General features: G+C 39.8%; 1 protein-coding gene across 8 annotated transcripts in view; it reads right to left on the bottom strand.

The window, feature by feature from the left end:
* Positions 1-110: 110 nt before the first annotated feature.
* Positions 111-24468, bottom strand: part of pde10a (phosphodiesterase 10A) — a 71615-nt gene continuing 47257 nt past the window's right edge. For 3 of the 8 annotated variants that reach the window (XM_042502375.2, XM_088086737.1, XM_042502378.2), the window contains 20 exons: positions 20274-20302; positions 18552-18675; positions 16667-16716; positions 16417-16557; positions 16065-16220; positions 14935-14985; positions 14363-14421; positions 14046-14097; positions 13254-13396; positions 12676-12768; positions 12024-12210; positions 10949-11091; positions 10645-10728; positions 10399-10549; positions 9353-9508; positions 7784-7956; positions 7531-7642; positions 7258-7338; positions 5880-5968; positions 111-3704 (listed from right to left, as the gene is read on the bottom strand). In XM_042502375.2, coding sequence (XP_042358309.2) covers positions 3605-3704; positions 5880-5968; positions 7258-7338; positions 7531-7642; positions 7784-7956; positions 9353-9508; positions 10399-10549; positions 10645-10728; positions 10949-11091; positions 12024-12210; positions 12676-12768; positions 13254-13396; positions 14046-14097; positions 14363-14421; positions 14935-14985; positions 16065-16220; positions 16417-16557; positions 16667-16716; positions 18552-18675; positions 20274-20302 — 2174 coding nt within the window. In that variant the 3' untranslated portion in view covers positions 111-3604. The other 5 variants (XM_042502376.2, XM_042502379.2, XM_088086739.1 and 2 more) reach the window with 4 other exon arrangements.

Genomic DNA, 24468 nt, shown 5'->3' with positions numbered 1-24468 from the left:
CTGCAGCTCAGTAAAAAAATCAAAACAAATCAATGAAATAGTATGCATTAACAGTAAAATGTATGCAAATAAATATGTAATTCAAAAAAGAGTGATCTTGCACAAAGATGTACTTTTCAGGTATTTAATAAAAGTCATTTGGGCTACTGCTCTTACATTTACAGTTGAGACATTCCGCAATTATTCTGGGTAACAGTAACATGTCTTAGACCATTTTGTTTATCTTAATGTTTACTTTGTACAAAACAAAAAGGCCAACATTATTTCTCTTTGTATAAAAAAATATAAGTTAATTTAAATTTAACTCTAATTAAGAAAATAACAATTGTAATAATAGCAATAATAATAATCATCAATAATAATAATAATGATAAGATCATAAGCTAAACATAGTGCAGACAATGGGATATAACTGGTGCTGAAAAGTAGAAGGGACAGTGCAGTGTTATGGACTTAACCATGTTCTCGGGTGTGGTCGGAGTAGGGAAAGAGATAGTCGAAAGCTTTCTCTCTCTCACACACACATACACGCGCACACACACACACACACACACACACACACACACACACACACACACACAGTCTGAAAGTGCACAACTGTCATTCAGTTTAGCGCCATCAGAGCATACATCTCAGTCTGTACAAACTAATTCCTAGATTGCACACAGTATACACCTATTACTGTATATGCAAAATTATATATAAACTTCAGTTTAGGTGCATGCTAATTGTTGCTCTTGGTTGAAAGCTTACTGGAAGCAATTCTTAGAAGTAAGACAGAGCGCATCATGTTAACTGATGGCGCACTGACCGACAAGCCACCACCAAGGATCTGCAATCAACAAAACATTCATCAAAATGTACATTCACACCATCAGGGGGGTGGGAAGGGGCACAGTACCAGTTGTAAAACAAATGATTTGAGCAAGGATTTCAGTCTCGGAGGGATAATATCCACTGGAATGACAGTTTTAGACAAAAAAAAAAGTCTTTTGGAAGATCTCAGAAACTCATTTGAAAGAGTCCAAATGCTCCCCTTTGCATGACGCTGGAGAGTAAAGGAGGTTGATTTATTTCCTTCGACAGGTCACGGACATGAGGAGAACTTCTGTTACACACCTGCAGAAAGCCAACCAAACATTCTTAAGTTGCAATCCCAGAGATAGACATATGATACACTTTAACTTAACAGGTTTGACATTATGGGAAAATATGTTGAGACTTCTGATGAGCTGCTGCACCTCGCATCAACAGCAAAAAGTGTTCAGTGTCATTAATGGTTCACACTATGGCACTGAACCTGCAGAGTCTATAGAGTGCTGCAGGAATGAGTCCTAAAACCTGGAAATAAATTAGCATTTTTAGCACTTTTGGTTAACTTGTCTTTAAGTCAGTTAGTTTTTTAATGGGTTTTGTTTAAGATGCCTGAAATAAGGTCTGTGGTTAACAAAAGTTTAAGAGACTTTTACAATTTGTTCTGCAATATTAAATTGATCAGAAATATCCTGCTTGTGAATTTTGAAGCTTTTATGTCTCTAAAAAGGTGGTTACTAACAAGTGGCTAAATGGGACTACACGTAATTACACCAAATGCAGCTTTAAAGCCTCATTGTGGTGGGTAACGTTTAAAACATGTGCCACCACAAATAGTTTGAAATTATATATACATACTGTTCAGTTATTCACTGCACCACACCCTCGGAGTGCAGAGCATACACTGGGCACAGATGGAGCAGCAGGCGAATCGAAAGCGAAACTTAACCGCAAAATCACAAATCAACTATCCACCCTAAGAGTCACAAACCGCCAAGGAAAAAAGATCTCATGGAGAGGTCTGCCTGTGCTGCATTCATGGACACGCAAAAACCTCTAAATTTAGAGAGGGGATATAGAATCATACAAAGGGAAAGGGAAAAACACATTTAAAAGAAAAAACAAAAACAAAAGTTTGCTGTTGGTCAGTTACCACTACAAATACATTCCAAAAACACTGTAAGTCATTTAACTGTGATGTACTTAGTTTGCGGCCTAATGTTAGCTTTTTAATTCTGGCAATTGCATTTCTGCTTTAAAACTCTTAAAGGTGGTCTTATTTTGCTAAGATTTTCTTGCTGAACAAAAGTGTAAATCATAAACATTTGTTTGCCACAGACCTTTTTTTTTTTTCAATAATCCGAAATCCTACTGGCTTTCTGACGAGGGAACTAGGTCAGTGCTAACTTCCCTGTCGGCCTACAGAGAAACGTCATCCCTGCTACACTCTATGTCAAAAAGACACTGTGCAGTCTACTACTTATTCCACCCCTCACCTTTTATTCTATTTATACCTCAGTAATTAACCAAACCCTAACCATGTGATATAAATCAGGCTGCTGTCTAGACATTACATAAGGTAGTCAACACGTAAAAAGTTTGTTGTTTCACTGCAAACAAAGACATCTTTAGAATCCACTGGGACACTTAACCAACTTGTGCAGCACCCTCATTTTTCTTGTGTTTTATTCATGCCTGTAGATATGTTTACTGATTAATGAGGAGAAACCAGATTGTTGTGTAAAATAATTCATGATGTGATAGTGGCTTGAAAACTGTTCTGACAGTGAAAACTCAATAGTATGCAGTATATGCTTATTATAAACAGATGCTATTTGTGCATCTTGTTGTGAACTCTGCCCTACGAACACTATAACTGCTGGCCTGGGGTCAGATTCTGTTAATCAGAAGGTTACTAAATGCCAGTAGTGGCCGGGTCGGGGGTGCTGTGGGGTCCAATTCAGGGAGAAACATTGTGACTCTCCTGTGACTGTGTTCACAAGTGCCGATGTTATCTAACTCCTTGTTAAACAGTTCATCCACGTTTTGTAGAATATGCTGCCGGGGGGTGAGGGGTTGTCCACGTAGAATAGGCTGTATGTCTTTATTCAAGTACTGCAAAGGATTTTTGCTCAAAGAGTAATAAAAAAACATTCCTACATCCACCCTCTCAGTGAGGTGACATTAAACCGTACATCTGCTCTACACATTCCTTCTGTCTCTGGAAATACCTTGCTGAAGTAGTGCGTGTACGATAAACCTACCACAGAAGGCAAACAGTACCATTTCAAAAAAAAAAACCTGAACCGACGACAAGATTTCACATATGTCTAGCCTGTGAAAGGTTCAGAGTAAGGCCTCTGCAAATACAAGACCATAAAAGAATCAGCTCATATATATATATATATATATATATATATATATATATATATATATATATACATATATATAAAAACATCATAACGTAAAACAGTCGAAAAAAAACAACCAAAACGGCCTTTCTATACCATTCAGTCCATTCTATCAAATGAATTCCCACGCTGAGTGGATGTAGAGTGATGGGTTGAAGTCCCTCTCCATCGGCTGTCTGTCAGTCTCTGGGATCGGTGAAACCGTCAGTGTTGACACCTCCGTCACCCATTGAGGTAACTGTGTGTTTTCAAAGTCAAGTCGCCTTTAGCTGATCCGTCTCCGGCCAACACAGGATGTGGGTGCGTCCCCCTACAAAGCTCCAGGTCGGTGGCAGGATTCTTGTTATGTTCCTTTGGTGGGCCAGCAACCCCTTTGGTAGTCAGTTGTCCACCTTGACAGGGCCTGAATCACTAGGCCGGATGGGTACTATGTCCTGCACCTCTCCCCGCGATATCTTCTCCCACTGGCCCAGGTTGTCCCTGCAAACACAAACATCTCTGTCAGATTCGGATACTGCATGTGGGTTTACGATCAGGGCCGTGACACTAATGCAGACATTTCATTTCTCATTGCAGGAGCTTAGAATCTGAAATAAATTTTGTTTAGGCTCAACTGTTTCCAACACGGCGGCCAGATCACATACTTTCTCATTTAAAGTTTAACAGTACACTAAAATACGCCTCACATTTCAGGAAAGAAATAGGCAACATAGGAACAGAATCTTGATTCATATTTGATCAGTTTGACTGTTTGAACATAGTTTACGTTCATGACTGACATGATTGACAGCGGCATTTGAAGCAATTCAAGGAGGCAGAGGAGTATGACTTTTTCACAGACTGTCAGTGGACAGCTGTGTGGACGCAGTGAGTGTCAGCTTTACCAACTAGAGCTTTAACAAGGTATTATAATCATTGTTTTGCAACTTTAAATCATGTTTATAAACTTCTCATAAACCAATTATTAACCAATAAGGTATATACTTATTATATAGAAAGTATTACAATGTGTGCATTAATAAACTGTTAAAATACAATAAATTACAGCATTACGAATAATTTGCAAACATTGCTAATTATCATTTGTTTGTTTGTTAACAGCAAAATAACTATTCACCCTATCCTATCCTATTCACTTAAGTTGAATTGAAAATCAATTGACAATTAATGATGGTTATTAAATCAATAAGAGTATGACAGTTATTCCAAACACACTTGGGTTCATATTGGCCTTTTGATTTGATAAAGCACCTATCAGTTGTATATTTGTGACTAATCAACAGCTATCAATAAACTTTTTAAAGGGGGGAATTAAATGCACTACTGCAGCTATTGATGGGGTTAGCTAGTTAGCACACAATACTATAACTCTTAACAGCCACAAGGGTGTGCACCTGATGTTAAAAATGGTATTCAGAAAATATTGTCAGAGACACAAACTTTAAAACACAGAGTATAAAATAAATGAAATATCAACATCAGAATCAGATTATGGTTCTTAAATGTCATACACATTGCAACAAAATTACAAAGGCTGCATTAAACCAAACCAAGCTGTGTATAATGAATTTGTCCTGGTAGTTTTCAAACCAAAAACTTCAAGATTGATGCTAAAATAAACAATGGCCAAATGCATGTCACCACAGCCAGGCAGCAGCAGTGAAATTCATTAGTCATGTGCAGCAGTGGCCCCATCAGGTCTTGCTGTCATGAAGGTAACCTCTCCCCCCGTGCTATAATCAAACCTGACACACGAGTGCAGTCAGTGCTGCCCTTTGCTGCTATTCCTTTCACTTCGCCAGCCCGATGCAGTTTACACGTCCGAGCAGATCCCACAACATGCAGCCGGGCTCCGCGGGGTCTAGGCCCGCTGCCCACCCAGGGCCCGGTGCTGACGTACAGATGGGGCTTAAATATTACACTGCACACTTTGTTTGCATTCCCTGCAGATCAAGGTCACAATGTTTTAAAGACCAGCGGGTTACCCCAGGAAGGGCAGGCAAATGTGCCATATGATCCTGCTCAACGAGCAGAAATTACACATATAAATACATTCCTACACTCTTATCGAACGCGAAAGCAGACACGCACACATACCGACACAATGTCACACCACACAAACACACACTAGTGCACAATGCAAGCATGTCCTGTTAGTAGACTGTATTCTTTATTGAAATGTGTCCATCTGAAAATGTTTTCTTGCAAAAGTCTGTTTAATCAAATATCAGTGCAATAGTATGTGTGTGTTTTGTTTGTATTTTCAGTGGAACTCCAGGAATCTGCGCCTTTACACACACTCCTTATCACCTCTAATCTTATTTGTCTGGCCAACTGCTGCTGGTCAGATGAGGCCAGCACGCACGTCATTCGTTGCGCTTTAAGCTGCTGTCAGTGCATTTATTGCCTCATCAGGAATCAGCATGAAGATTTTATGTGAGGAAACTTTTTGATATTTTGGTTTTTTTGACCTATTTCAGAACTTAAGAATGAATTAAAAGATCCTACAGTTATGCAGTGATATAAAATTTTTATTGCTAAATGTGCTACACACATTCTCTGTCAACTCAAAATCTTGCTTGGCCTTCTGTTAAAGCACACAGCGAAGGACGTGACCTTTCCTCATACTTTAAAAATGTAGCTTTGAATACTTACTTGCAGGCTTTTAGAAGAGGACTAGATGGAGGGAAAAGCTCCGCCAGCGTCGTGTAACACGGAACCGCAACAGCATTGTAGAATCCCACCTAAAAGAAAAAAAAAAAGCAGAAAACCCCCAAAACAAACCACAAATAAACCAAACAAAATAATTAGGTAATAGATACAAGTTTGCATAAAGCTTTTTTTTTTAAATTTTAACAAACAGTATAATAAATTAATATGAAAAATTAAGAAATAATCAGAAATGTAGTGCAGAATTAATTAATTAATTAATTTTCTCTGTTATCTATGAGGTTTGATAATAGCCTATGTTACCCCAAATCTACAACAAAAATTCTAAAATTCACATGAAAGAATTTTGTAAAAAAAGAAATCCCTTTTGACCATGTATTTAAAATAGCAGTTTCATAATTAGCCATTAGTGTTATTTGAGGTTTGCGTCTTTGTAATTTTAATACCAACTCTAAATGCGTTATGTCACTGTAAAATTTAAATATTCAATATTAATCTTTGTGTGGGTGCAGGGGCTTGTACATACTGTTTTTCAGTATGGATTTTATGTTCTTTCACTTGTCTATTAAACATAAAGCTAAAAAAAAGCTCATTATGCTTCATACAAATATGATTATCATATTCTTATATTACTATTATGATATTATTATCATGATGTCATGTCATTGATTTTTCTGTAATTACTACAGTAATCTGATTTCATAGCAGACAAACACAGTAATTGTTAAAATGTATATGGGGCCAAACACAGTTATGGTGAGTAATTTAACCCTTATTATTTATATGTAATGTTAACTACACTACATATATACAGCCAGTACTGCACAGAATACTACAAAAACTGCAGCTAATTAGTGATCTTGTGGATGGCATTACTTTAATCTGTATTTGCATTAGAATTATCGTTATAGTTTTCATGTTTTCATCCTTTATCTGTTCCTTGTTATTCCCCCCCTGACCTCAAGCTTAACTGGTTAATATTTCATATTTTTGGCATTTGATTTTTTTCCATCCTAGTTGTTTTTTAAACTCTTGTTGTACATTTGAAAGAGACAGCATTTTGTTCCTCTGTATGTCTTGCTTATATGGCAGAATTGACAATAAAGTTAAATTTAACTTTAATAGCATCCTGTGGGAATTTGTTACACTGCAAGAGTGGTAAAATAAAGCTATGCTAAATCTAGTGATTTTGTTATCTGAATATATAGCGACAATTTCAGGTTTATTCTTTTTATTTTCTTCTTCACAAATTTTGTAAAGGACCAATAGCTTCCATTTACAGAAAAACAACAAAAATCAAATTTCAAACATTTGAGTGTGTATGTTAGAGTTCGGAACAAATGAGTAAAAGTGCTGGTCTTACTTGGCCTTGGGGAACCTCGTCCTTCTTATCTCTGTCCATCATTGGGATTGGCTGCAACCCAATCTTCTTCATTTCATCTCCCTGTGGAGGAACAAAATAAAGAGAGAAATGTATTTTTGCACACTGTGGCAAATCTTCTGACCACTAGACGACACCATTTTGTGCTTTACAAGTAGTCACATAATTTCCAAGTAACAACAGAGGCCTGACTGTTACACTGGAGGCACTAGATGAAAGTTAAACTAATGAAACTCCAGCAGTATCCCACTGTACCTCAGCCCAGAACTCAGCATAGATGTCGTTGGCTGTGAGTCGTGTGATTTGCCATTGCTTGGTAACAGAACACAGGTCACATGCTGTCATCATCAGACCAATCACACGATCCCTGGAGGGGAGCAAAGCCTCGTTATAGTCATGAAGAGAAACTCAATGTGCTGTTTATGTGCACCCGGTCCGTGTGTGATGCCGTGAGACACGGTGTGATCTCGACCTGACCTGTGCATCAATGCAAGTCGCAACCCCTGACCTGTGAGAGTGGTTGTTCAAGTCCAGCGCGCTTGTGGTCAGGAGCTCCGACAGCTGCTGGTGGTTGTTGAAGTACAGGGCGAGGTCTGTGGCAATGATGGCCTTCCGGATGATCTCCAACACCTGCTCGTACTCGCTGGAATTCAGGTTGGAGAAAATATTGTGCCCTTCCAGCTATGAGAAACAAAGAGATCAATAAAAAAGCAAAAGCTCCACTTATGAGGCGTTCAGCTCAGCTAGACTACAACAGTTTGCAATCTCACGTTCATCTCATGTTCATGCGGATCTTTGATGTTACAAAACAGGGCACTAAATCATATGATCCTTTCAATAGATCTGTAATTAAGAGAGTGTGTGTGTGTGTGTGTGTGTGTTGTCTGTCTTTGAAAGCATTAGTTTTCTGGAAATAAAAAAGTAAAAATGTGCATGCCAATGTGTTTTTCTTACACCAAAACAACAATGTTTGAACAGATTTAACACATTTATGAAGTCCAGGTTGATTTATGTCTTAGTAGTTTTAGTTTTACCATTCATTCAGTGGCAATCTGTCTTTATTGGTTGGCTTTAAATAATGACCTGCTTTCTGCTTTGCTGATGACATTTGTCCACCTACGGCATCATTTCTGACACCCTCCTCTTGCTACTGTACCAGAGTTTATGCTAAATATTATTTTTGATATTTTTTAATAAAACAACGTCCGGACATATGTTTTAAATAGCCACATAATAGCTTACATTTAAATAGCAACAAAAAAAACTACTAAACAAAAAAAACCCTCTATGACTCTCTTTCCATTCAAAGACTGTAAAGCTAAAAAAAAACTTTAAAATAAGACAGCCTAAATGAAAATAAGATTGCCTAAATGAAGGAGTGTTCTACTGAACAGAGTGACTCTTTAGAAAAGATGAGCAGCAGTAGCAAAGGAGAAAAAGGACTCGGTAAAGCAGGCACAGAGCGTCACTGTAAAGTCCTCTGTGATAACATCAAGAGAATTTACGAGGAAACTTTGCTAAAAATCTTCCTACAGAACGTCAGCTGTGATGCCGTCACCTCCACCGAGCAGGCTAACTGCCATGGACATGGAGTACTCTCTATAGAGGCTCTGGGTAAATATGTCTGTTATCAAAATCTTTAAATCCGGTTTGTAAATTAAAAGTTCATATTTAGGCTGTCTTGGCAACGCATAGGCCACACCATATTAGGCCATTTAATATGCTATTAATACTGTACATTTATTTATTTTTTTGGCCTTTTTCCCACCGCACATTTTGTCTGTTGATGTTTTAATCTGTCAGATAACTACATGTGGTAAAATGCCAGCTAATATAACCCCTGTATTGTACGTTGAATTATTTGGTTTTCACTGAATCTTTAGCATGTGGTTTTCTCATTGTTTTGCCCACCATCTGTAAGTAAAGACATGTTGATATGCTTAAATGATGAAAAGCTCAGAACATGTTATGTAAAACCCAATATTTCATGATAAATATTAGAATAGAATTGAATGACAAATGAATAAAAAAATGTTCACTTTAATTGTATACTAAGTTCTGCACAGAGGGGCTCTACCTGTAGGATGGAGACGGTCTGAGAGAAGTGGTGCTGCTCCATGGTGGAGGTGGAGTACAGAGCAGCCAGCGGATGGTCAAACTTCTGCAGGTACGCGTTACTGAACCCCCGATGGTCCAGATCATGGCACAGGCAGGCTATCAGCAGACCCTTCTTCTGCAGATCAGAGTGGGAAGACGGATAGGACAAACCCATAAGGGACTATATGTAAGATCTGGATATAGTTTTGGTTTACAACATTCAAAAAATGAACTAACCCTATCAACAGACTGTGTGGAAGTAACACCTTTGACATTGTGTCCAAATAGCCTATGTATTGTTTTGCAAAGATATCCACTGCTAAGCAGCCACAGACCGCTGTAATAATACATCCTGGCCTGAGAGGCGATAGTGAGTCACTGTAGCCTCTAGTGTGCCGCAGGATGAAGAAGTTGAGCTGGCTGGTGTTGTGTTAAAGTGTGCTCCCCTGTTGAACAGTGCCTCCCATGTTAATGTGTAGCGCCCACCTTGGTGGTCATGTCTAGTGCTAAGGGTTTATGTTGGGTTTAAGAGGAGAGGAAACATATATCGACGGGGAACCAGTCCTCGACAGTCAGTGTCAGTCAATGGATAAAGAGACGTTACAGTCTCAGTCAATAAGCTAGTCAAGCAGCTAAAGTATTGTTAATATTGGTGTGGCTTTCCGACGCTGGAGGCAGCTCTTGGAGAGTGATGTGACTTTTTTCTTGAGACTATGGTGTTGCTAAAACTGAGATAAATAAGCTATAAAGTACACAAACCCCACACATGAAGATCAAAAGACAGCAGCCTTATTTTGACCACCTGTAGCCTATTGTTGCTCTGATGCCACTTTTAATAATGACTGGTGACTGTAAATTGCGGTTGTGTGGACATAGTAGTCGTAATTTAAAGGATAAAATACTGCCCCCTATTCGCTTGGACTGGCTGGCTGGAAATTACAGATAACTCCTTTAAAATCACAAAGATACTTTTCTTGATTTGATTTATTTTTGTCTTGAAGCAGTAAATCCCAATAAGGGTCAAACCTCTAGCTCTGTGAACATCCCAGAGGTTTTCTGTAGGATGGCGTACATACAGTGTGCCACCGTTACCGCATGCTTCCAGTTGTGGTAGGGCACACGCCGATAATTCTTCCGTACAGACATGGTGAACCGACACAGCTTCTCCAGCTCAAAGCTACACACAGAAAAAAAAGGATGATTATCAATGAATCATTTAGAGCTTTGACTTAGAGCTGACACAGATATCGTCATGGTCCAGTGACACCTTACCTGGTCTTTCCACAGGAGTTATGAACCATGTAGATAAAGACAGCAGGCCAGATCTCCTCAAAGGGACTGATGTCAAAGTGGAACCTGGAGAAGCGAGAAAGAGAGGCTTAAATTAGCATCTGCAGCGCACAGAGGGACAGATGAGGGGACGTCTGAGGTCTGCATGTGTTTAAACTGACAGACTGTCCTCCAGAAGACACACCCCTTCCTGCAACAGAGCTTCTGGACTCACTCATCGTCACTTTCCTCACGCACGGCCACAGCAGAGATAATGACCAAAACCTGAACCTGGGAGGTCACTTACATTTCGATCTCTTTATAAATGGGTGCAGGGAGGTTGAGCTGGCTAAGGGTCTTCCATTCTTCTGATGTGCAGATGCTGTGATAAGACAGTTTTTCCATCGTCACTCTGTAAATGCATTCAGAGTGCCGGATCCTGTGGTACATCTGCAGAGACACACAGAGCAGGAGTTAGTCTTTAAAAATGTTGAGACGGAAACTGAACACTCTGGCTCTTGAAATACCAGGAGAATATCTTATATCTTTGGTAAGTTCTGTAAGTATCACTGTTGGAATTTCCAAAAGGGTCAGACAGAGTTAAGTTTTCCTCAGCAGTCCTGCATCATATTTTATCCGCCTCCAAAAAGTGTCCCCACATCTGGTTTGTATCCCTGTCCTCTTTCCCAGGCAGACAGGAATAAAGACAGTCAGGTACAGGCGCCAAGCCTCACACCTTCCACCATACATCAGCATAAATCAGGGGCCGGCCCGAGTGAGTTTCCTACAGACGTGGGGCATAAATTACAGCTAAACATAAATCCTGTCAGTGGACGGATGCAGACTGCTTGTCTTAAAATATTAACACGCCTCATCAATTTTAAAACCAACTTTGTGACGCTGCTCCTGCGTAAGTTTGTCGCACGAGCTGATGGTGAGTCAGGCCCCACAGAGAGGAGCGGCTCTGACAGACAGACCACACAACGCAGCCTTCCACAGTTGATTCATGAAACGTCTGCATGCTCCGTGTAAAGGATAATCACAAGCTTTTATTCAGATTTCGGAGCAATGCACACTTTAAATAGAAGCTCTCGGCACTATCTTTCTTAACTTTGGAGAAAAATGAGCAGCCTAGTAACAGCTGAGACAAGCCTTCCAGCTACAGTATGAATTTAGGGCGGTGATGACGGCACTACGTCAAAGGTGCAGTTTTCTGAAAATGAGAATCAAGTATTCATGTCCATGAAGCATTATATAATCTATCTACACTGCAAAAGATAAAAAGCAGGCTTGTTTAGACAGACATAAAGAGAAGGGATTATGTATCTGCTTTTGGAGAAATGCAGTTTTTTAAAAACATTCATCTAATTCAGTTTACTCACATTTGCACAGTGTAAGGCCAGAGCACAAAAGACAGCAAACATCTTAAAGTTGTTCTCATCTGTTTTAGTGAAGGCACTTCCGCTTAGCTTGTTCACCATCTGCACCACACCTATAACGCTCCCCCTGCTCACGATGGGCATGCACAGGATGTTCCGCGTGGTGTAGCCGGTTTTAAGGTCCACCTCTCTGTTAAGGAAAACATAAAAATAATATGAGCCCACAATTTGATATATATCAATGATGAAATAGAGATGCATCATGTTTACAGGGACAGCTCACCCTAAAGTCAAAATTTTTAAATTTTTAAATATTTGTATATATCTAGATGTTTTAATGTGAGTGACCGAGTGTTCGGCAACTCTTAATAGAAGAATTTATATTGATAAATAGCACTACTGTATGGGTAAAAATATGTATTTTTGATTTTGGGGTGATCGGTTTCTTTAACTCCTGTTGTATACTGACAGCCTCTCTAATGAGCAGAAGTATGACTACAGTGTTTTTTATCCTAAATCAGGAGAAAAGGTAAAGTCAATTGAAAAAGGATTGTCTAGGACAAATCATAGCTCAAGACACTTCATTAGATTGTTGATCATTTACAATGGAAGAGAGAAATAAAAATGGCTTATCGCAGAGTCTGTTGGAGTTTACCGGTTGAACCGGGGGTCTGCATAGGCATCTGGGATATTTAAGACTTCCCCTGTCTGAGCCACTTGGCCAGCTATTCCCTTGTCTATAGAAAACCTGCAGGGACAAAGAAGAGCAGAGGACAAGAGTTAGATTTGTGGACTGCCAGTCAAGGCTTCTCAGTCTGTCGGTGCAGGGTGGAAATCAATAATAAATCAATACCGTGAAAATCAATGTGAAAATCTGATTTTAAATATGCAATTTACTGCACAAATAGTGTGTAGATTAACTATTTTTACTCAAGAGGGTAAAATAATGATGTTATGTTGTAATGGTACAAAATCAGCCGTATTTTTATATTGACTTTCTATTATTGGAAGCACTTTTCTGAGTTGCCTTTTACAAGAGGACCTTGTTTACTGTATATGATGGTGAACAGGGGCAGGAAACACACTTTTGGAGACAGAGAAAAAAGTGTTTCACTTCAAAATCTGTATAAACTGAACACTATGAGACTTGTAGATATCAAAAAAAAGAACAGACACTATCAAAATCAAATGAGTATGCTGTTTGACACAGATGAAAGGATAAAACTTACACACCTAATTTCTTTGGTTTTCCTAAAGACAGGTTTGCCTTCTTTCTCTTCCCCGATATCGAACAGATCAGAGTAGAGTTCTTTGTTGTTGTGATCTACCTGGAAGAGTGCGCACCTGTCCGCATTCACTAGGTTTTTTGCATATATCTGCAAAACAACACCAGGGACAGAATCTTATTAGCAACACCAAGTGTCTGAAAAAACATGAAAAATGACATCTAGCATCTCCAACTAAATTAAATAAAAGACATCACTACATTTTTTATTTTTTTGATGGAACAGTCAAATGTAGAAAATTAAAAAAAAAAACAAAAAAACACACAGTCTAACTTCACAGGTCATTCCAATTCATTTCAGTGTTTAAACCAGATGACTTGAATGACCTGGGATGACACCACAGTCACAAGAAAATACAGACAAACAGAGAGATGGTTTTTAGTAGAAACATAGAAAATTCATGTTTTACATTCAGATTACATTTTGTTTTAAAATATTACAAGTTGAAAAACTTGCCTAATTAAGGTCTAAACATAGATTTATTATGTCTATGCATCTTTAATGTTAATTATAACCTATTATTATTATGACAAGAAGTATTACCATTATTGTCATATCTATTAATAATGCCTACATTGCAAGGAAATATTAGCAGCAGCTCTCAGATATCAGGATGTGTGTATCTGTATCAAAGCAGCATTACTACTCTGTTTAACACACATACACTAACACACACTCCCAGGATGTGTAGCCTTGAAGACAATGTGAATGAACACATACTTGCAGAAATCAAACTCACCATAATATGTTCAAGTAGAGAATCTATTGCCACAATGTTATCAAAGTATGTTCTGTGCGAAAAGAAGAAATGGCACATTGAGATGTTGACAAATGGGAAGCTCTGATGACGTTCACATTCAAGACATGGAAACTAAAGTTGCCTAAAACATAGTTATTTCTATGTATTGTCTGAGCAAAAAGTTTTATTCGGCCTGACATGAGAAAAGACACTAAAGAGCCCGTATATTTTTTTTAATAATCTGAGACTAAAATGAGAACATGATGTAAATAAACTTTTTTGACATTTAATTAGTGTAATGTAGCAGCAGCTCTTACTTTGACACATCTAGTAGGAAGTCATTGAGCTCAGTCTGTTTGGCGAGGCCTCTGCACACCTACAAACAAAGAAAAATAGGTCATGACCTGGCACCCAGACGTATCACACATTTCTGACAGAACACATACAGCATCCTGCGTGTACTGTCAACAAACACAACTTGGCTGTGGGCCACCTTCCTGAGCTGCAGTAACAACAGAGTGTTTTTGCAGCGAGCAGCTAACCCGGGAGCGCAGTGTGCTGCAGTGCTGCACCGCTCACTGAGGCTCAGAGGTCCACTGTGGCCAGTGCTGCAGTGGGACCCTGCTTCTCTGAGGTGTTACGCTATCTGTTCGTATAAAAACAGCACTGGGCCGTAATGACGTCCTCGGGGAGCTGTTTGTTGAATCTATGGCTTAGTTGATTGGACTGGGCCCAGTGACAACCCAGTTCCTGTACACAGTGGATTTCCCCATTAAAAACACCGGCGCAGAACCAGAACAAACAAAGTCATCAAAGATCATAATAAGTAGGGCAGCTAGGTTTCACCTTGCTCCCAGAAGTCTTTAGTGTTACAGTACAGTTTGCTCACCTGTACTTGATGAATGGCAACTGAAGCCCACGCTAGATTAGCTGTTGCAACCTGGAAAAGAAAGTGTACATTAGCTCCAAAGAACTGCAGAAAAAAAATTACAATTAACATAGTAACCACACATTTTCAAGTTCTTATCACATTTCCTCTTTTGAATATTTCAACGCAATTATCTCTTCTGCACATCATGTAGTCTGATAATCATTGAAAAACCAGTTAGTCCACAGATTCAGAGACACCCTAGGGACAAAGATATACACTGGCAACACTGCTGCTTCTATATCTTCAGCATTGTCCATTAAAATTAAAACTGAAAGATATCTTTTATAGGACAAAAAGTCAAATGACTATGTGTGATTGGAAGGCTGCTGCTTTTAATTGACAAACCCACAGATAATGATCAGGTTACTTTGCAGTTTCCCTCAGCTCTGCAGAGAGTTTTAACATCTTTTAATTCATAGTTTTAGTTTTATGGCCTGCAACTGTCAACCACTTTTCCAGCAGCTGTTTTCAGTAAAAAAGCTTTAACAAACACACTGTACACTACCTGCCCATCACCAAATACAGAACAGTTAGGAACTTACTGGTGAACACAGTGGAACATTTACAAAAGACAGCTCTAAGGAGCCACATATTCCTCTCGGGGAATAAGTGCAGAACTAGTCTGATTCAGCAAATACAGACTGTGGCTGTAAACCTGCCACTGGCCGCCATTCTCAACCCTTTCTATTATCTGAGCATTACCATTTCAAAATGCCTGTTGCAACTGGAAACAACAACAACCTTTGAACTAATAACTTGCATGGTGATAATGACAGTTATTGCAGAAGATTTGGATCATGCGTGCCTGCTTTATTGTTTCAGTGAACTGTTGTAAAGATCTACACAGAATAATTATTGATTTTCTTGCTCATTGCCCTTCTACTGAATTGGTTTCATTAACAACTAGTAAAACATGCTTGGAGACAAAAATGAAGCATTTTTCAGTATTTCCACAATCAACTGAACCCCACAAATCTATTAGAGACCTCAAACAGTTCCAGATTAAGGTGAATACCAGGCTAACTGTAGTTCTGTGAGCCTTGCTCCAGCCTCCCACTCTTGGTGTGTTTTGTCTGGGTCAGACTGACCTCCTGGTGGCTGAGGTTGAAGGGCTCCTTGCCCCACTGCCGATGCAGCTCCAGGATGGCAATGAGGTCCCCGATGGCAGTGACGATGGGGAGGCACAGGACAGAGTGAACATGGATCCCTGAGTCCTGCCCTGTGCCGTCGGGGAAGCGCTCGTCCTGCAACACACAGATCGGTGAAGGTCAGTATCACCTGAGTATCACCAGTGTAGCTTGTATGCTAACTGATTTGGATGACGAAGAAGATAAGTGCATCATGTGGGCATAAAGAGATCTGTAATCAAACATCACAACTACGCAGTGAAATGCTTCTATAATGATTTAATCCGCACTGGTTGTGAGAAAACAGCCTCACCCCCATGATGTCCTCTACTAGCAGTGTTTTGTGGGTCTTGGCAACATGAGCGGCAATGGTTGTCCCAAATGCGATGGGGCCGGAGGGGATGAGGCTTGGAGGACCATCCTTGGCCCCCGTTGGAGTGAACAAACATAAACTCTATTGAGAAGCATGAACAAGAACAGAGAGGGGGAACAGAAACGTCAAATACATGCACATGACTGCATTCGTATATAAGAAGTATCCAGTCAATGTCCCCTGCACTTACATTGTTGCAATCTCCCAAGAAGTAAAGTGCAAATCCATCAGCTTTTGTTGCTGCAGAAATAAGAGACATACAGGTCACACGTGTGTAGTGCTTTAAATACAACTCAACAGTCGAGAAACGCCTGACATTAGCTGTCAGTGCATCTTACATTCTCTCATACAGATGTGTCGAACAATAAATGGCAGGCATACCTGCAAGGAAAAGTGTAATAAGATAACAGTCCAGTTACAATCTAATAACAATCTATTAACAATGTCCCACATAACGACAAGGGCGCTCTGACCGAGGGCTCCTACTGCCATCCAGTTCATCTCGTTCCCAGTCCTCCTCTCCAGTCCCATTTCAGACTAAGATATGGGTCATGTTATCATACAATGTGACAAGAGGGAGGCTGGTGGAGCATCAGTGGATACACAGATGATCAAGATGTTAATGAGAAGTGCAGCTTGGGTGAGATGTTACTTTGGTTTGATTCTTTGACAAAATACAAAATTGCAATATATCAGACTTTATAAAAGTTAGAACAATAAAGTCCTGGAGACTCTGAAATTTGAACTGAAATGCCAGAAAATGGAATCATATCAACAATCACCTGATCTGATTATTTATAAAGAATGCATTTATTTGTAGAAAATTATACAGATAGTTTGATCATATGATTGAATTTTCCAGTTGTTTTGACCCTTTAATCACTAATTTGATTTTCTTTTGCCAAGCTAAACAAGGAAAAGACCTGGGATTGTTGATGCCTTAAAATAGTGTCGTGTTTACCATGATCATGAGAGCAGTCCATATGAACGCCCCCTCTTGTGATAATCATAACCTTGTAAGTGGAAATTTTCTTAGAGCTCCAGGTTCACGAGTCGTGATGTGTTCCCTGATGTTTTTGAGAAATGGTATAGACTATGGAAGTTCATTTTCCCATGGATGGTAAGTTAATATATTGTTATTTTAGTCATATACAGTTACTCTTAATAATTATCTGTCTGAGGGAAATGTTAATATTCCTAACTGCCTCATCTTTTCCTTTGTCATTATGCCCTGGCATTCCCTTCATTACATGGCCCGCTTGCTAGCTCAACTAAACTCTTAGCCTCAGTGGCGTCTTGATCATGGACGTATTGAGAAAACTGGTTACAGTATTGAACGCAGGGCCTCGTTCATTCCTATGAGTGGCTCAGTAGTGCATTAGGCCAAAATGGTCAATTGCCGTGTATAAACTTAACCTGGATAATTTAGGGATGATCAGCACTACTTCTGCACTGTGTGGCCCATAAAGCAGGCACACTAGAGACTTTCTGCAGACGAGCCCAACCGAGTGCAGCCAAGTGACAAACTTCTGACTTCCTGTTTTGTGCTCCGCTACAGATGTGTCACGGGGGTTGTGACGCTCCAAAAAAAGTATCCACTCTACAGAAAAAAAGTCTTTCTGGGCGGCAGGGAATCACGTGACAGTGTAATAACACCGTACGGCCCCGACAGAAAGTTGGCCCCCAGAGCACGGCGCAATCCTGGGGGCCGGTTCTAGGTGCCAACAGTAGCATCCATGTTTCCGTTGCCTTGCAGCAGTGTTCTCATGACTTAACCACTTGAACGCTAAACATAACATGTACATGACTTCCCAAGCTCGAGAGCTCTATTTACAGGCAGCATATTCCTAAAAGAATACTTCATATTTTCTGTATTTATTATTTTCTTTGATTGTCACTTTATTTTGACAAAACACTCTTCTTGGTCTATGCACCAGAAAATTCTGCCTCTCTTCTTAAGAACAGTATTTCTGCTGACAGTATTCATAGTATTCGCTCCCAGTCTTAGTGAGACATTTGATGGCACCAGTGTGACCTGACGCTCCGAGGCTGGTCTGGATCCTGTCTACTTTTACCTGTTTTGATGATGTTGCACAACTCATAGAGCAGGAGTTTGTTGTCTCCTCCAGTGTCCAGGCGCTGCTCCATGTAGCTGTTGAGTTCGTACACCACACCCTGCATATTTGTGTCCTGGTACTGCTGGACACAAGACACAGAAATTGCAACTCCACAGCTTCCACATAAATACTGAGATTGAATTTCAAAATTCAGCAAGGGCTATGACACAGAAAAACGTGACAACAGCCTGCAGTGTAATGTTACTGCAGCAGCTAACTGCTAACTTGGACAGGAGTTTTTTTTTCTTTTTTTGAATGAAAAAGAATTATCTGCCTGCCATTCACAAAGACAGAGCCATTCATCACAACATTACCCTCCACCCCACCCTTACACTCCCCTTCACTGCTGCATTCTAGCCCAGGGATCCCCCTGCAGTCCCGAGAGGAGGCCACCGGAGCCCCACAGCTCTGATTAGAGCCCTGGCAAGCTCTGCTGCTCAGCCTCAGCTTAAAAGTGTGGTTATGTAAGAGGCAGACCTCCTGCCTTGTACGGGGCCAGAGAGCCGTCTATTTCTGCGCCTGCAGAGAGAGTGAGGACAGGACGGCAGGGAGAGTGGCGCACTAGAAAGCCTCTCCCGCGGGAAGCCTTCTATCCTCCCACATCCTGTTTGCACAGACGTATGGATGACGCACCGAGGGGTCGAGTGGCCCTCGTTTTTTTTTTCTATGTGTGTGAAGTCCCTTTTACGCAGCTTCGGGCCCTGGTGTGGGTGCTGACATCCAGCCTCTGCAGGGCACGATGGTGTTAGGATGACAAAGGTGTGAACATTTGCATTTGTGACCGCAGAGGATCTACTCTTTCCCATAACCTCCTGCCAACTGTCTCACGCATGATCAGTGAACAATGTGTTGAACCATTCATGTTTTTATTGTACTTGTTAATAATCTGATGTGACCTGTATGCTAACAGAGCAGAGTGAACTCCACTGTTAATATCACAATCATCACTAATGTGCTGCATCTTTCCAAAGAATGCACAGGTATGAATTTGTAAACTATTTCATGCTTTTTATGAGACAAAGTCACAATGACACTGAAAATAAGCACAAGGACACATGAAACAGTTGCATAGTTAATATCCATCTTAATTAAAGAGACAGTTCACCCCAAGATAAAAACTACAATTTTTCCCTCTTACCTGTAGTGCTATTTATGTATGATAATCGGCAGACATTGTTGAGATTAGTTTTATGTAGGAACTGTTTTCTTTCTACCCAACAGCCGAAAAAGGAAGAAGAAAGTGTGCATCTACTTCTAGCTCACCTGGCACCACTGAGCTAGCTAAAATTACAGCTCAGCAGACGAAGACGCCATTAATTTTTACATCTCGTGCAATCACAAGCACAAGGCTCTCATCCATTAGTAGATACACGCATCCCTCTGCAAGATGATGGGTGGGTAGACACAGGGAGAACATGCTAACTCCACATATTAAGGACGTGGGACGGCTGGGACTTGGACGCAGGACCTTTTTGCTGTGAGGCAACAGTACTAACCACAGAGCCACCGCGCTACTCTCACATGAAACTTCTCACAACAGTGTCTGTCGATTATCTTGAGTAACCGGGTCATGACTTCCGTAAAGAGACATTGCGGTTGAATTTTTTCCAAATGTATAATATATGTACGTATAATTTATGTCACATAAATAAGTACACGTAAAATTAACCAGACACCTACCCTGCTGACTTCTTTAGTTGATGTGTCATCTGTAAAGAGAGAGAAATCACGTCAAAATAAAACTTGAAACAAAACTGGATTGAAGCCTATTTTAAGGCCAGAGATGATTTTTTTAACAGGTGGGATAAAATAAAAAAATTATTCCCCCTACAATTTAAAATTTTGCGACTTTTACCTCTAGCTTTCTTAGTCTGTTATGACCATTAATTAATGTTAGCTCTCTAGCTAATGCTACCTAATGTTAGCATAACTGACAGTCCCCGGGAAAGCCACTCAGCTTTGCTTTCAGTTTTTCCCAGTGGCCAGTTGTGGTACTGCAGTGAAAAAATACATTGTAGCCCAAAAAGCATTTTCCCCATAAACCACAACTGTGAAACAGATGTCTGTAAAACTGTTGACAGGACACCTCGAACTGCAAATAAGGTTAAATATGACTCTGTTGCCAATTTTTAATCCGTGGAGGTGTTACATTTGTAAAACTCCTCTGTGTGCCACTGAGCAAAATACTTTATTAAAAGGGTTAAATGGCAGATGCCAAGTCTATGTAATGATGCAAATGTAGAGGAAGTGATTACTGAAAAAGGGCGTACAAGTCAAATCAGCATTGTCTGCATTAGAAACCTGAGAAGCAACACAGAAATCTGTGTGGATACTCTTGAGAACATTATCGGATTATAAACGCACAACACCACAAGCGGCAAGCAAGCCAAACAATATGTCCTTCCGACAGTAGTCAGGTGAATGGTAAATGAGCAAATGCAAAAAAACTATGCAGTATATAAAGCATTATTATATATTATGTATAAATTATGGATGAATATTTCATCTACCTTTGATGCAGGGAGACATTTGCTTAAATTATGTTGCTTTTAAAACAGAATTAAGAGAGGTATTAATCTAACTTGACAGATGTAAAATTTTGTGGCCTCCAGTGCAAATTCCTGGTGTGATTTCAGGCTGTTGGAGAGACAGTAGACATATGACTATTGTCTTTGGACGCAGATGCTGAAGTATGCGATAATAACGAAACTTTAGCCAATACCAACAGTTTCTGGACTTATAGTCTGGGAGTGGGTCTGGGAGTGCTACTTGGGATGAAGATAAAGCCATTCAAACAGCTACAAGCAGTTCTTCAACAGCACAGGAGAACAGTAGCTGCTCAGATCTCTTTGGTAACGTTTCATGTGATCAGACCATGCAGAAAGCTGGGCAAATTTTTAGAAAAGTCGACTGAAGTGCTGACTCGAGCTGGTCTTCCTTTGAAACAAACCCCTTTGAATATGTGAAGACAGAAATTACAGGCACTTCATTGTTTGTTGTTTTAAACATTCCTCCACTATGCTATAAGTTTCCTAACTTAGCCATGAGAGCTATTTTAGAGTGAACCCCTGGCCGGGCGTGACGTCAATCAGAGGACAGAGAGCTGCGCATGAAAAAGACTTCAAACTCCTTTAAAGAAAGGAGAAACACAGACAGACTCTCCTTTTTTAATGACTTTTTGAGGCCAGAAATACTCGGACATGAAGCCCCGCAAAGAACAAACTTTTACAAATACAATATCACCTGTTAGAGAGTAGCCCAACATTTTATATAAACTATTGGAGAGCAGCTTAACACACCCATTTAAAGACAAGGATACAGTCATTGTTGATTATTGGAAAAAGTTACTAAAAAATGACATAAATGAACCTAATCATGCCCTTGATTCAATACATGAGCTGAATGTAAAAGGAGACACCATGTATAGTGGATATGAATAACAGTCAAATTAAAGTTGCTGCATTTCATTCACTTAAATTACATGTCAATTTTATTTGCTTATCTTCGATGTATGAGTTTTGAATACAAATGTAGGTTTGGGCAGTATCTATTTTTTTCATACGTGCCTGATATTTCACCAAGGTATATGATGGTATCAGTGTACTCAACACAGAATCCACTCTCAAAAAGTAATATTCTTACACCCATTTTCCTTATTAAACAGGGAAGGAGAGCCATACACCCTCTGAATTCATGTTTCTCTCTTTTCCAAAAACTAAGACTTCTGTGTCGTGGAACCTTTTTTTGGTTGTCAGCAAAAATAGACATTGAAAATGGTCTTTTGATAATTATATTGACTTCATACCTCCTTTTACTACAGTTCTAATGTATATCTGTCACAAACATAAGGAAATACAAATGTAGTTGTTTTACTCAACCTTTCCTGTTTCTGTCTCAAAATAAAAGCCCTCTGACAGCATTTTTGTAGACAGAATCTCTTCCGCTGTTGACACAAGGCATTTTACTTTGAAACTTTTGCAGGACGGTGTTGTTGACAATGCAGTCGCTTGCAATGCTTCATAAATGAGTGAAGTATGTGCTTTAAATTTTGGAAATACAGTACGCAGCTCTGCAGCAGTGCCACAACACCAAACGCTACCAATGAGAACACACAACAGTCATGGATGCAGTGTAGCCCAGGCATAACCACCAGGGCACATGATGCGCTCTGCATGCAAAAGATCCCCAATACAGTCTCTCCAGTATGATGTTAATAGAAAGATGAGGGTACGTAATGTTGATGGTATTTTAAATCTCACTTTCAGGATTTCTATATTACCTGGTATAGCGTTATAACGTGATACCACTCATGCCTAGAACAATGTAATGTACCCTAGCTGTTACTATAGTATAGAGTCACCCACAATGAATTAACTTTAAAAACACAGTTGCCATTCTTGTTGGAGTGCAGAGGAGCTACCTCTTTAGTATACTATACAGCAAGGTCAGAGGGTGGATTTGTTCATTGTTTGCATTTTTATGTAGGCTAAATAATGTGAGTATCGGTCCTTACTAACACATCACTGCCACTTAAAATTACTGTAAGGTGTTGCAGCAACACTGATTCATCATATCCTACCAGCAAATAGTATGCTGATGATATGATGTTGTCTTGTTATAAAAAAAAGACAAAAATGCTGCAGAATCAGTCAGTTTTACACATAAAAATAGAAATGCATTGCAATGAACATTAGTGTCATTGTTTTATATCATATAGAAATCATATATTGGACTAATATTATTATTAATATTGTAATCATATTACTCAGTCCGAGATAAGAGTCATACCATTCCCCGAGGTATTCCCTCTGTCTGGGCATGGGGTTCCCCCCACTACAGTGTCTCTCCTGGAGGAACGATTCACCAGCCTCTGTTTGGGCTGTTGCAGGTCCAATTACAGTCTGGCAAACCACCTCTGCGGCATCTCATGTGTAGCAGTCCCAGTGGAACCACAGGGTGAGAAGTGAGTGCTGTGTCCACACACTGAAAATGTCTAAGAAGCCAAAAAGTAACAGCATGCGTCTGCACTTGTAGGCTATATGAACCTTGTGAGGTGAAATGCAGAATCTCTCAATGCCCGCGGACCACAGAGATACAACGCTAGTGCCCTTTTAAATCTTATGCGCTGAACACATTCCAGCAATTTCTTTCAAATAATGGCGCAGAGCCTGCACAATTTTCCTAGAAACCAGAAAATATCTTTAATATAATTCACTGTGTGTTTGGCTATACTCTTCCTTCTGAAGAAAAGTGTGTGAAAAAGTGTGTGTACTGTACCATTTTGGATGGCTAGCAAGTTAAACATAAAAAACTCCAAAAATTATATAAAACTAACAATTTGCCTTTCCACTTTTGCAACAATAACATCTTTGTTTCATCAGGTGTGTGTCTGGGGCTTTACCCTAATGATACAGCTTCCCCTGGGGTCTAGATGGAAGGTATATGTACAGATGGGTGTATATGTCTGTGTGTTTTATCACCATACAATGTGGTCAGTGTTCAGGACAGGGACAGAGACCAGAAGCCTCTTTCAATGCCAGCCCATATTTTCAGGGACGTGTTGTTGCTTTTAGTAAACACAGGAGGTGAGGGCCGACGTGTTCTTAGAAAATATACTACTAGCTCGCTAAGCAGTGACACTAAACACAACTGTCTAGCAACTCCTGAAAGCAGCCGAGGCTGAACAGACATCTTCTAGTAACGTCATCACTCCATTCAAACTTTTCCTGAGGCACTGGGATGACCAGCTGACATGTATCAGTTCTGCTATTCTGCCTTGTAAACCAGTACTAAGTAGGTAAGGCTTCTTTGAAGAATTTATTCATAAGATCAACACATCCCATCCCAATTCTGTTTATGGCCTTCGATCCTTCAT

This window comes from Plectropomus leopardus, chromosome 13 (assembly GCF_026936395.1).
Source record: "Plectropomus leopardus strain MGB_pleo_1.0 chromosome 13, ASM2693639v1, whole genome shotgun sequence".
NCBI classification, from domain to species: Eukaryota; Metazoa; Chordata; class Actinopteri; order Perciformes; family Serranidae; genus Plectropomus; species Plectropomus leopardus.
The sequence above is the reverse complement of the archived record's forward strand: the minus strand, read 5'-3'. Positions and strand labels throughout refer to the sequence as shown.